Consider the following 11,955-nt stretch of genomic DNA (forward strand, 5'->3'; position numbering starts at 1 on the left):
TGAATAAATGCGATTTAAGTTCTACATAAAGATTATTTTAGTATGTTGTGCACCACTGAGTCCTAGTACTCAACGATAGCTTTTATTGCTGTCGCAGATATAGAGACTAGAGGAGCAACAGACTGAGCTGTTGAGGATTGAGGATTTATCAACTTGAAGTTATCGGGTATAATTTACACCCTGCCTGTAGATATTTATTTTGATGTATGTATTGCACATAAATGTATGGACATGTAAATCGTTCTTGAGCAGTTTGCACAAAATTTGTATAAAGTTGTAATAAAATTTAGTAGAATTTTCATACCGTAGATTTTGGTATGATGTATATATATATATATATATATATATATAGTTTATTATCTTTAATTAATGGAAATGTTTTATTTTAATTTGAATGAGATGAATTGCTAGTATTTTGAGGATTATTGAATTTTGGAAATTGAGAAATGTTGATTGTGGAATCTTGAGATTTGAGATTGATTGAGAATTTGAAGTAGTGGTTGAGAAAAATTTTTAGAAGTGATTTTTACAGGTATTTGAAGAACTGTTTTATCAAAATACAGACAGAACTTTGTCAAAATTTTATAAAATTTGCATAAAAATAAAATGGACTAAAAATATTAACTAGTTTTAATTTTAACTAAATGTTTTAAATACCTATTAGAAAATGCTCACCACTTGTTAAAAATAAGAAAATTGTTTTAAAATCCCTTGTAGGGTACTTAATGAGTTATCGGTAGGTGAAGTTCGGTAATTTATTAGATATTCTACGAGATCATGTTATGCCTTACAGATGGGTAAGATGTGACAATAGTATTAAAGCTGGATGGTTGAAGTGGAGACGTGCCACGTAGTTTTACGTGATCGTAAGATTCCTAGTAAGTTGAAAGAAAAATTTTACCGTACAGCCATACGACCGGCTATATTATATGGCAGTAAGTGTTGGGCATTGAAGGAGTCGTATGCGTCTAAGATAAGAGTTGCAAATAGGAGAATGTTAAGGTGGATGAGTGGTCATACTAGACTAGTTAAAGTCCGTAATGAGAGTATTAGAGAAAAGGTAGGAGTGGTACCAATTAAGAATAAGTTGAGAGAAGGGAGATTGAGGTGGTTTGGTCACGTGAAGCGTAGACATATAGAGGCTCTAGTTAGATAAGTAGAGCATATTAGGCTAGAAGATAAAAAGAAAAAAAATGGGTAGATCTAAATTGACTTAGAGGAGAGTAGTACAATATGACTTAGAAGCATTATAAATTTATGAGGATTGAACCCAAAATTGTTTAGAGTGGAGAAAGCGAATCCACATAGCCGACCCCAAATTTTTGGAATAAAAGTTTAGTCGAGTTGAGTAGAATAAAATGTAATTCAAATTTATTTTTTATACAAAAGAATTTTCATCTATAGTTACTTTTTCCAAATTTATGATTAAATTAATTAAATTCATTAAATTAGAGGTTAAATAATAATAATTTTTAAAATATTAAATTAATTAATTTTTGATATTAAAATAAAAAAATTAAATAATAATTTGATATATGTTTTAAAAAATATAAAAAATAAATAATTAATTTCATAAAATACAGGTTAAATAATAATTTTCCCTGCATTAATGCGCTCCTCTTAAACCTGCCGCTCAAGGGAGACGCACAGAGGGCGGTCTAAAGATGGGAGCTGGAAGAAGAAGTTTGGGAGGTGGGGGCGGAGGAGGTGGTGGAGGAAGGAACCAAAGATTACTTAAACATCGCGTAGACTCATGCAAGAAGAAATTCTCAACCGCGGAAGATATAGTGCACCACCTCCGCCAGCACCACTCCGACTACCGCCGCATGGAACTCCGAACCTTGACTAGGCTTGTTCACCAAATTCTAAATTCTTCATCACCATCATCGTCTCGCCAACACCACAAATCCGGAAGATCTTCTTCTGCTTCTCCTCGACTACAGGAAGGGGAAGATGAAGATAGCATTTTCAACAATCCCAGTCAATTTCGTAAAAAAAGGAAGCGAACTGATGAGAGCGAAGAGAGATTGCTGCAAATAGAGAATGATTATTCGAAAAGAATCGATCGGAATCCACCGTCCGCCTCGTCTTCTGAGTCGGACTCAGAGTCGCAGCCTTCTTCTTCGGCTGTTTCGACATCGGAGGATGGAATTTACGGAGAGCAAGTGGAGCCGAAGATTGATTTGATGCAATCGATGTTGCGGGAGAGCTATGCCGCTGAATCGAAAGGGAAAGAGAAGAATATTGAAGTAGAGGTTGCGAGTAGTGCTAAAACCATTAATAAGATTGACATTGTAAATTCACGCAAAAGTGAAGAAGACGCAGAGAGATTGGGAGCTAATGTGACAAAGGAATGGAAAGGGAAAGGAGAGGTTTCGAATACTGCAAGCGTAGAGGCGAAGAGGAAAGATGGGCCGAGGTTTAGGGATTTGGGGGGGATAAGTTCAGTGTTGGAGGAGTTGGAGATGGAGGTTTTTTTGCCGCTGTATCATCCACATGTGCCGCAGCGGCTTGGAGTGAACCCGATAGGTGGGATTTTACTGCACGGGCCGCCGGGCTGCGGCAAGACCAAACTGGCTCATGCAATTGCTAATGAGGTTGGAGTTCCCTTTTACAAGATTTCAGCTACTGAGGTCGTCTCCGGCGTTTCAGGTAAGTATTTTGAGGGGAGAAAAAAGGCTGTGATAGGAGAGGAATTGGGGATTTATGTGATTATTCTATATAACTTGTATTCATTTTTCTTTTTATTTCAAGAACAATGGGACTCTGCTTTTTGGAAAGACAGTCTTCTGCTAATTATGGTTCGCAAGGCATGGCTGCAAATTGCAATGATTAAAATTCTTGGCCCAAGCAATTTCTCATAGATGATTTGGAGAAACTTAATTCTGAATTTTCTTTCTTCATGTTGGATAATCTTTTCCCAGGACTATTGATAGTTTTAGCTCAATAGGTGCTTAAACTTTTTTGTACTGTCTGAATTTGGAGAGTTAATGCCTAAGAGTTTGCAAATTCAGTTTATCATTGTCATGTTTCTAAGAATATTGCATTTTACCGGAGCTTGGTTTCAAGTATGTGTCCTTTGATATCTATATCTTTCTTTTTGCAAACAGTTGGTTGTTACCTTGCCAAAAAAGATACAGAAAATATGCAGATTATTGACCAATTTTTGGCTCTACTGAATTACTATTTCTTTTCTATTTTGGCTCTCCCGAATTAGTATTTCTTTTCTTTCTTCCTTTCTTTGTGCTTTAATCTTTGGCATTCTTTCATGATGGAAACCTTTTCGTGGAACGGTTATATATATTTTTTTAAATTTTTTATTTCATTCTCAATGGCATGAAAATTTCAGGTGCATCGGAAGAAAACATCCGAGATCTTTTCTCCAAAGCATACAGGACTGCACCATCAATCATTTTCATTGATGAGATTGATGCAATTGCTTCAAAGAGAGAAAACCTACAGAGGGAGATGGAGCGAAGGATTGTAACGCAATTAATGACTTGCATGGATGAATATCACAGACTTATCCTACCAGCTAATGCAAATTCAGACTCTGAAAGCTCTAATAAAAAACCTGGCAATGTTCTTGTAATTGGAGCTACCAATAGGCCTGATGCTATTGACCCTGCACTGAGGAGGCCTGGAAGATTTGATCGTGAGATTAGGTTAGGTGTGCCAGATGAGAATGCGAGGGTTGAGATTCTTTTGGTCCTAACTAGAAAATGTACTCTTGAGGGTTCTCTTGATCTTTTGCAAATAGCAAGGTCTACGCCAGGATTCGTTGGAGCTGACTTGGATGCTTTAGTTGACAAGGCTGGTAATCTTGCCATGAGGAGAATACTTGCTCAGAGAAAGTCTGAGCTAACTAGAGAATACTCAGACAAGGAAAGCACTGAAGAATGGTGGAAGATACCTTGGTTGCCCAAGGAGATTGAAAAGCTTGCCATTACAATGGCTGATTTTGAGGTAATGTTGAGCAACATTATGTTTATGTGTGTGTGTGTGTGTGTGTGTGTGTGTGTGTGTGTGTGTGTGTCTGTCTGTCTGTCTTTTTTTTTTTTTTGGTGGGGACTTGGGCAATCTTTAATAAGAACTCTAATTTTGTGTGTGTGTGTGTGTGTGTGTGTGTGCATGCTTACATCCATTTCTGTCTTTTTTTTTTTTGGGGTGGGGACTTGGGCAATCTTTAATAAGAACTCTAATTTCCCGTTCATATTTGCATTATGCATTCTATTAGATGTCTATGTTTGTAATGAGGTGGTCATTGACTGGGCCATGCTCATGTCATGTTGAAATTTTAATATCTGGGGCCAAAACATGGTCCAACCTGTAGGTTTTGACAATATTTTTACCAAGCCCAGCAACCCCAGCCCACTATAGTAAAATGTATATGGTGCATGTTGAGCTTGTTGTGTCCCTAGGCCTGTGATCAATTCTAGTTTATACCCAAAAGCTGCATTTGGATTCATTTTATGTAATCAAATGAAATGTGAGTTTGTACTCTTTTTGTTGAAGAAAATGAAATACTAAGTTTTAATTTGACAGGAAATTAAAAAAAAAAAAAATTTGTATGATGGAAAACGTGAGTACGTGACATACACAAAAAGTGTTTGTGTTTAAACATGGAAGGAAATACAAGTATTGACGATAATTTCTGCTTATCTAAGGAGCTCTTGTTGGTTATGATAGGGAATGTAAAGCAAATTACCTAGGTTATTATTTGTCTCAGTCAATTAGGAAATGAAGTTCTGTTATCAATTTTGGCAGCAACAGCATTTACAGCGTTATGCCAATCAGGTTACTATGCAATAATTTAGCTGTTCCTTGAGTCTTTTGACCCTCATGTCACATCAAATGCTTCAACAAAGTGAAAAAGGAAAACATTTCAACCTGCAAATCCAGTTACATAGTTAATAAATTTAATTAATACTTTAATAAGTGCTTCTTGATGCATTTGTTACTGATTTATTAAATCTCTCTTTTTTTTTTTTTTTTTTTGGTGTGTGTTCATAAAGGAATAGTTGGTACAATACAAGTCTCTTTGTTGATTGGCTTCCTTGACATAATGGTAGAAAATGACCCTCTTTTTCTTCTCTAAATATTTTAAATTCATGCAGCAAGCAGCTAAGATGGTTCAACCATCTTCAAGAAGAGAAGGATTCTCCACCATCCCTAATGTAAAGTGGGAAGATGTTGGTGGGCTTGAATCTATAAGGAATGAGTTTGATCTTCATATAGTTAAGCGCATAAAATTTCCTGAGGAATATCAGGTATTTATTAATTTCCCCCTTCCCCCCAAAAGTATATTTTGTTTTCTACATCTAAAATAGTTTCTCAAGAATGAACGCACCCTTTCAATATGCTTCTGTTTCACTCGATATGGATTGCGCAATTTATTGTGTCCATACATCTTTACAGTTTACATACTTAGTTGCTATGTTTTTGTTGGATCAGTAGTAACAATTTTTCATATTCCTTTGCCTCAATTTATTTCATCCTTAACAGGATTTCTGCTGTAGGTGATATGCCAATTGAATTGCATTTATTCGATATGAATTTTGTAGGACTTTAACGTGAAGGTGTAGGCATTATTAATGAATAACTGGTTATTTGATTCATTTTGTAATTTTTAATATATATATATATATATATATATATATATATATATATTTTTTTTTTTTTATCTTTAGAAATTTGGAGTGAATTTAGAGACCGGAATTTTACTTTATGGCCCTCCGGGCTGTGGTAAAACACTGATTGCTAAGGCTGTTGCTAGTGAGGCAGGCGCTAATTTCATTCATGTCAAGGTAGGTTATTATGTTTCTCTCTCTTGTTCTAACATTTTTCGTTCTCTTCTTTTTCTTGTTCAGTAGTCAGTACAATGTACTGATTGCTGCTAGCTTTCCATTAGTTCTTTAACATGTCTGTGTTTAATTTGAGAGTTTGATACCCTTGTCCTAATGAGTTCTGTGACTGCTTAGGGTCCTGAACTTCTGAATAAATATGTTGGAGAAAGTGAACTGGCAGTTCGTACATTATTCGGTCGTGCAAGGACATGTTCACCATGTGTACTTTTCTTTGATGAGGTGTGTAGCTTGCCATTGTGTTGGTATTTACTACACACACGCACACACTCTGAATTTCATGTAACCACCCTGTGAAAGATAGATGGCTGAATTATTTGGTATTTTCGCTTTGTGAACTTTAATGAATTTTTCATGGATGTTAGAATTTCTAGTTTAGTTTGTATTTCTACAATATATTGTTTATCAACACTGAAGCCTTTTATTGTTTGGTGATATTTGAACGTGCTATGTACTATGTGCCCCACACTCATGACATCTAAGCAAGGCCAACAGAGAATTATGCTTGTGAATTGTTGAAGCTTTGTTGATAAGGACTTTTTTTTTTGTTTTGACAACTTGGACAACATCTGCAGATAATGTAGTCTCTAAATTTTTTGTTTTACTAGCCTATGCGTATATGCATTTGGGGATATCCATGACCTTCAAATGCAAATCTGCATATGGACATAATTTAGGCAATTAAGGCCTTAAAGTCCATGCACATAGGACTGGCTGTGTGAATGAAATTTATTTATTTATTTTTCCTTTTAACTCTTCCCAGAATCCTTTCTGCTGTTAACGTCTCTTTTCTGCAAAAGCTCATTAAGAAACTTGTTATTATTTTTATTTAGGCTAAGAAAGTTGTTATTTAATGTAAACGCAGCAATTTATATTCTTTCTATGACCAAGTTTGTTTCAAACTATTTGTAACATTTACTAGAAACTGCTATGCGTGATATTCTTGTTATTTTCGTAATTAATCAGGAAAATTTTGGACACTTAAATTCAATTTAATGTCCCAACTAAGAATAATGGTTGAATTTGCTAGGTTTATAAATCTTTTAAAAGTTTCACATGGCTTTCTTCAACTGAAGGTTCTTTTTTTGTCCCATTGGTGCTTGAATACTGCTTAGTTTATCTTGTCAGACTCTTTTGAATTTTGCCTTATAGTTTGTTAACCTGAGCACAATTTTCCATACACAACACTGTTAGTTGCATGTTGAGCTTCTCTTAGTTGCTCAGATATTGCAACTCTTATCTATGAATTCTATCTTTCTTCTCCATTCTCCTTTTACCTATAACTCTACCTACTGTAACATTGAATCGTTTCACAAGATACTACTGTGAGCTGATTCTAAATCAGTCAAATGTTGTGTTGGTATTGTGTAACTCTATCCAAATTCAGTTATCTAATTTGTAGTGCATTTGCCCCTTTTGCCCTAGATTTGTGAAAATTGTAATCCTATACTTCTTTTGTAACTTACTTTAAAAGTTAACCATTCAAATTAAATTTATGCTAAAAAGAAAAGAGCAGAACATTAGCTGTATCTCAACCTGTAGCTGAAGTTAAGATTTTAGAATGAATAATACTTGACCCCTTCACTAATATTTGCGTGCCCGTTTATATGACAAATCAAGCTTACTGTTTTAACCTCGTCATGTAGAAAAATATGTAATTGATAACTTGTGCAATTTTTTTTTATTGTACAACAAACTAACTATAATGCTTTGAGGAAAAAAAAAATATGAAATAAAGCCAACAAAGTCAAACTGGATATTTTTATCAAGCCCTTTATTCAATTTCAAAGGATGTTGCCTATTATAGGGATCTTCTATTTTTTTGTGTCATCATGAATCTTATGGGTAAGAATTACAATGGAAATTAATGATCTCGAGTAGATTAATGCTAGGCTTTACCTCTGTTTAGATTTTTCGTTGGTCATGTACTGCCTGAAGTTGTCTTGGGTCTTAAAATTCACTTTGGTTTGCAATATGATTCATTTCTGATCTTTAATAGGTGGATGCTTTGACAACAAAGCGTGGGAAAGAAGGAGGCTGGGTCGTTGAGCGGCTGTTAAACCAGGTCAGTGACCTGCAGTAACATACAATAAGCTTGTTTTTCATTCTTATTCATATTAGCAACTATTTTCTAGCATTGATGGAATGAATTGTTTGCAATTGCAGTTACTTATAGAGTTAGATGGTGCAGATCAGCGGCCTGGTGTTTTCATCATCGGTGCAACTAACAGGTAAAACTTATTGTTTTCTTTTGTGGTCTCTCTCTCTCTCTCTGTCTCTCTCTCTCTCGCAATCAATCAAGCTGCTTTTTCTGGTGACAGACCTGAGGTGATGGACCCAGCTGTCTTACGGCCTGGTAGGTTTGGAAAACTTCTCTATGTCCCTCTGCCCAGTTCAAATGACCGTGGATTGATCTTAAATGCTCTTGCAAAGGGAAAACCTATTGACCCTAGTGTGGATTTGAGAGCCATTGGTCAGATGGATGCTTGTGAAAATTTAAGTGGCGCTGATCTTAAGAAGCTGGTATGTTTGTCTATGTTTTTATCAGCATCTTCTTATATGTTGGAGCTGGGTTAAACTAATCCCAATAAATTTTAGTTGGGCGGACTTTGCTTCATTGGCTTTTCTATGTTTAACAAAATTTACCACTTGTTTCTGAGCTTAAAAACTTCCAATATGATAATATTTTCAATTGAAACAGATGGATGAAGCTGCAATGGCTGCATTAGTTGAAGCAAAAAGATTGAGCTGCCCATATGAGAGCTCATGCACAATCAAGGTCACTCATTTTGAGCAAGCATTAAGTAAAATATCTCCATCTGTGTCACATAAGGTATGGTCCACTTTTCTTATTAATGTCCTGTACTAGATGCTATAACCAGCTGGGATTATCTTAGTTGACATGCCTGCGGGTAATTTTTGTGGTCGTGGTTGGGTTAGGAGTCATGGGTTTCACACCCAAACCCTTAAAAAAGTGACATATACCCTTGTTGGATTTTCCTTTGACCCCTTTTTCGTTGTATCCATGTGGAAGCAGCAAATACAGTACTACAAGGTTTGGTCAGAGAGCTTCAAAACCGCATGATAGAGATAGAAACCGCATGATAGAGATAGATACCAGTATTTACAAGTCATGGTTCAATAGTATGTGCCTGGCGCTGGCTGCGGAACTTGAGAGCCAATCCTCGTGCTTGGTTTCAATGACCTGCGTTGCCCACCAGGATTAAATTTTGTTGCGCTGTCTTATATTACGGATTTTGAATTTTCGGGCTTTCAAATCAGTGGAAAAGCAATATGCCTTTTGTAGAGATTATTTTATTTTATTATTATTTTTTTTTTTTGGCGACTCTATCGCTTCCCGCATTGGTTGAGGCCGATGATTACGTCTACCCTGTTGCTACAGTCGATACATCTCAGTCAAACAAAAGGATGTATACTTTGCTGTGCATGAGTTTTTCTTTATTTCTTGCTTCTTGATTGCCAACACATTTTTTCTAAAAGTGAATTTTAGTGTGTTTTTTTTCGACTTTGAGGTTGCTTGTTGCAGGAGGAATTAGGGCTGAGCATTTTGTTGGTTTGATTTAAAATGTTCAGATTATATCAAAATTATAACATTTCAAATTTCAACAACTAAATTAATTGAACATTTAAAATTTAACAATTTTTTGAATAAAAAATATTTTTAACAATTCAAATTTCCACAACTGAATTAATTAAAAAGCGCAATTGAGCTTGCATTTAATTTCCATAAATTCAAAATTTTTAATAATTAAATCTATACAAATTTAACTATTCAAATTCAAATCTCATGATTTCAACAATTCAGAGGTTTAATCGTTTAATCTTAGATAAGAAATAGAGGAAATCTAGAGAACTGCTCAAGAATTAACAATTCAAATTTTTTGAAGTTCCAGAGAAGAGATGCAAGAAGGCCCAGATGAAAGAATAAAAAATTACAAGAAAATGTCCTAAAAAAATTATAACATTTGAATCAAATCGATTCATGTAATGTTGCATGCAAACACTTAAATCCAAGCCTCCAAATGTCTTGATACGACTTCGTGAGTACTAAAATTTGTGTAGCCCATCAAAGCCCATACTAAATCCTATTGTTCTCGCAACACAAAATGAAGTGCGACACTATGTCCATATAGACATAAGATCTAATATACCCAATTATACAAATAAGTCAATTTCTTTTATGTTTTTCAATCTAATCTAAAGATTTAAATATTGGCATAATTGTCTAGATTTTGAAATTTTATAGACATTTTGTCCAAATTTTAAATTTTAAAAAATTTTAAAAAATTGTTATAATTTTATTTATTTATTTATATTCTTCCACTTTCATTCTTTGTTAATCCAACCTTACCACTGTCAACAACTATTTTCAAACTTTATTCTTAATGAGATTATAGAAAAGTTGGTAAATGTGGTAAACTTGGATTTTCAATATAAATAAAAAAAATAGAGTTCAAAATTTAATTGACGGAAAATTAGATAAAATTTTAATAATTTTTAGAAATTTGATTAATTTTACCAAAATTTAAACATTTGTATTATATTGCCAAAATGCGAAAAGGTTTAGTTTTTTTTTTCCCCCTATATAATAACATAAATAAGGAGAACCTAACTCAACCTAGTAAAACTATATAATATTTAGTGGAGTCTAACTCAACCTTTAATCGTGATTTTAAACCAGCTCTGATCGCTGAACTCATGAAGACAGATAATTGGGGGTTTAAGGTTTAACATGGAATACATTGAAATTAAATCGATATATTATTAGATAAATATTAAATACATATTATGTAATTAATAATTTTTCTTAAATTAATACTAATGTATTAAGTTATATCAAAATCAAAGATTTTATAAATAAATTTTCAAATAATAATAAAAAATAAAAAAACTATTAATTTACATAAACTACTTAAACATATTATTAAAATTAAAACTATTAATTTTTTAATAATAATAATAATAATAATAATCAATTAATTTTATTCATTACAAAAATAATAAAATAATTTTAACGTACTTTTTTATTATAATATATAGATGGCCATACGGGTTCAAAACATAGCTGTCAAAATCGGAACAGTTCAATCGGTCAAATTAATTTAATTGATAATTAAATTAGTGACCGATCTGATTTATTTAAAACACTTATTAAATAGATACAATAACCCTATGGGGAATGTTATGCATCAAATGAAAAATGCTTTTTCTGTAACTTAAAAAAAATGGAATAAAGTTTAAATTTGCTTTTAAATTTTTTCACGAAAGTCCAAATAAACTCATTTTGAATTTTTTTACCAAATTAACTTTGATTTTTTCATTTAAGCTCAAATTAGTCCTCTAAGTTAATAAAATATTATTTCTCTAATTTTAAATATTAAAAATTATTCTAGCAAAAAATAATATTAAAAGTTATTTACTATTTTCAATCAAAATAAAATTGAAAAAAGAAAAATAAGAACACTAAGAAACACCAGCAAACCAAGCAATTTCAAACCTAAAACACATCAAAAATTCAAAATTATCAATCCATAACACATAAAAAACAACCCTTAACACACCCCAATCAAGAATCTTTTACTTTCTTTTCTATTTTATACTTGATGTAACACTCTTAATTTTTAAATTTATTTTTTTTGTAAATATTGATATTTTATTTTATTTGAATTTTAGGAAATTATTTGAAAATTTTCAGATTTTAAAAATCGGGTTCGATTTTTGAGAAATAAAAACTTTGATGATTTATAAAAATTAATTTAAAGACCATGTGGCAAAACTAAAAATATATTTAGAGTCTACGAATTTTTCTGAGTTTTCTAGAATTTTTTCGGAATTTTTGGGCTTCGTTTTAGGTCCTAAGGCGGAGTAAAAATTCAAAATTTTGTATCCTGAATCGAACCGATAGAATTGAACCAAACCGGATCGGACCTGCCGAATCGGGCCGACTCCTTTTTCTTCTTCTTCTCCTCTTCCCGCGCGCGTTCTCCTCCCTCTCTCTCTCTCCCGTTTTCTCTCTCCTCTCACCTCCCCTCGCCTCCTCCACCCGGCTACCACACCGCACTGAACGCTG

General features: G+C 33.4%; 1 protein-coding gene across 2 annotated transcripts; it reads left to right on the forward strand.

Annotated features, from left to right (window-relative positions):
- The first annotated feature begins 1,604 nt into the window (after nucleotides 1-1,604).
- Nucleotides 1,605-9,326, forward strand: LOC110636303 (cell division control protein 48 homolog C). Of its 2 annotated transcripts, none has more exons than XR_002491324.2 (10): nucleotides 1,605-2,652; nucleotides 3,350-3,966; nucleotides 5,118-5,270; nucleotides 5,691-5,807; nucleotides 5,982-6,086; nucleotides 7,864-7,929; nucleotides 8,031-8,095; nucleotides 8,186-8,220; nucleotides 8,298-8,387; nucleotides 8,566-8,697. XR_002491324.2 is itself a non-coding variant. In XM_021785957.2 (10 exons), the coding sequence occupies exons 1-10, from the start codon at nucleotides 1,665-1,667 to the stop codon at nucleotides 8,947-8,949; spliced, it is 2,493 nt and encodes an 830-aa protein (XP_021641649.2). In that variant the 5' UTR covers nucleotides 1,605-1,664; the 3' UTR covers nucleotides 8,950-9,326. The 2 variants fall into 2 exon arrangements, 1 of the variants encoding a protein (XP_021641649.2); XM_021785957.2 differs by adding an exon at nucleotides 8,902-9,326 and having other exon boundaries at nucleotides 8,186-8,387.
- The last annotated feature ends 2,629 nt before the right edge of the window (nucleotides 9,327-11,955 follow it).

This window comes from Hevea brasiliensis, chromosome 7, assembly GCF_030052815.1.
Source record: "Hevea brasiliensis isolate MT/VB/25A 57/8 chromosome 7, ASM3005281v1, whole genome shotgun sequence".
Classification (NCBI taxonomy): domain Eukaryota; kingdom Viridiplantae; phylum Streptophyta; class Magnoliopsida; order Malpighiales; family Euphorbiaceae; genus Hevea; species Hevea brasiliensis.

What these genes read in the sequence shown, in the direction of transcription:
- LOC110636303 (XM_021785957.2), top strand. Translation starts at nt 1,665, where the DNA reads ATGGGAGCTGGAAGAAGAAGTTTGGGAGGTGGGGGCGGAGGAGGTGGT. An exon ending in TTGAGCGGCTGTTAAACCAG is followed by an intron (nt 7,930 to 8,030) that starts GTCAGTGACCTG and finishes TTGCAATTGCAG; the next exon opens with TTACTTATAGAGTTAGATGG. An exon ending in CTCCATCTGTGTCACATAAG is followed by an intron (nt 8,698 to 8,901) that starts GTATGGTCCACT and finishes ATGTGGAAGCAG; the next exon opens with CAAATACAGTACTACAAGGT.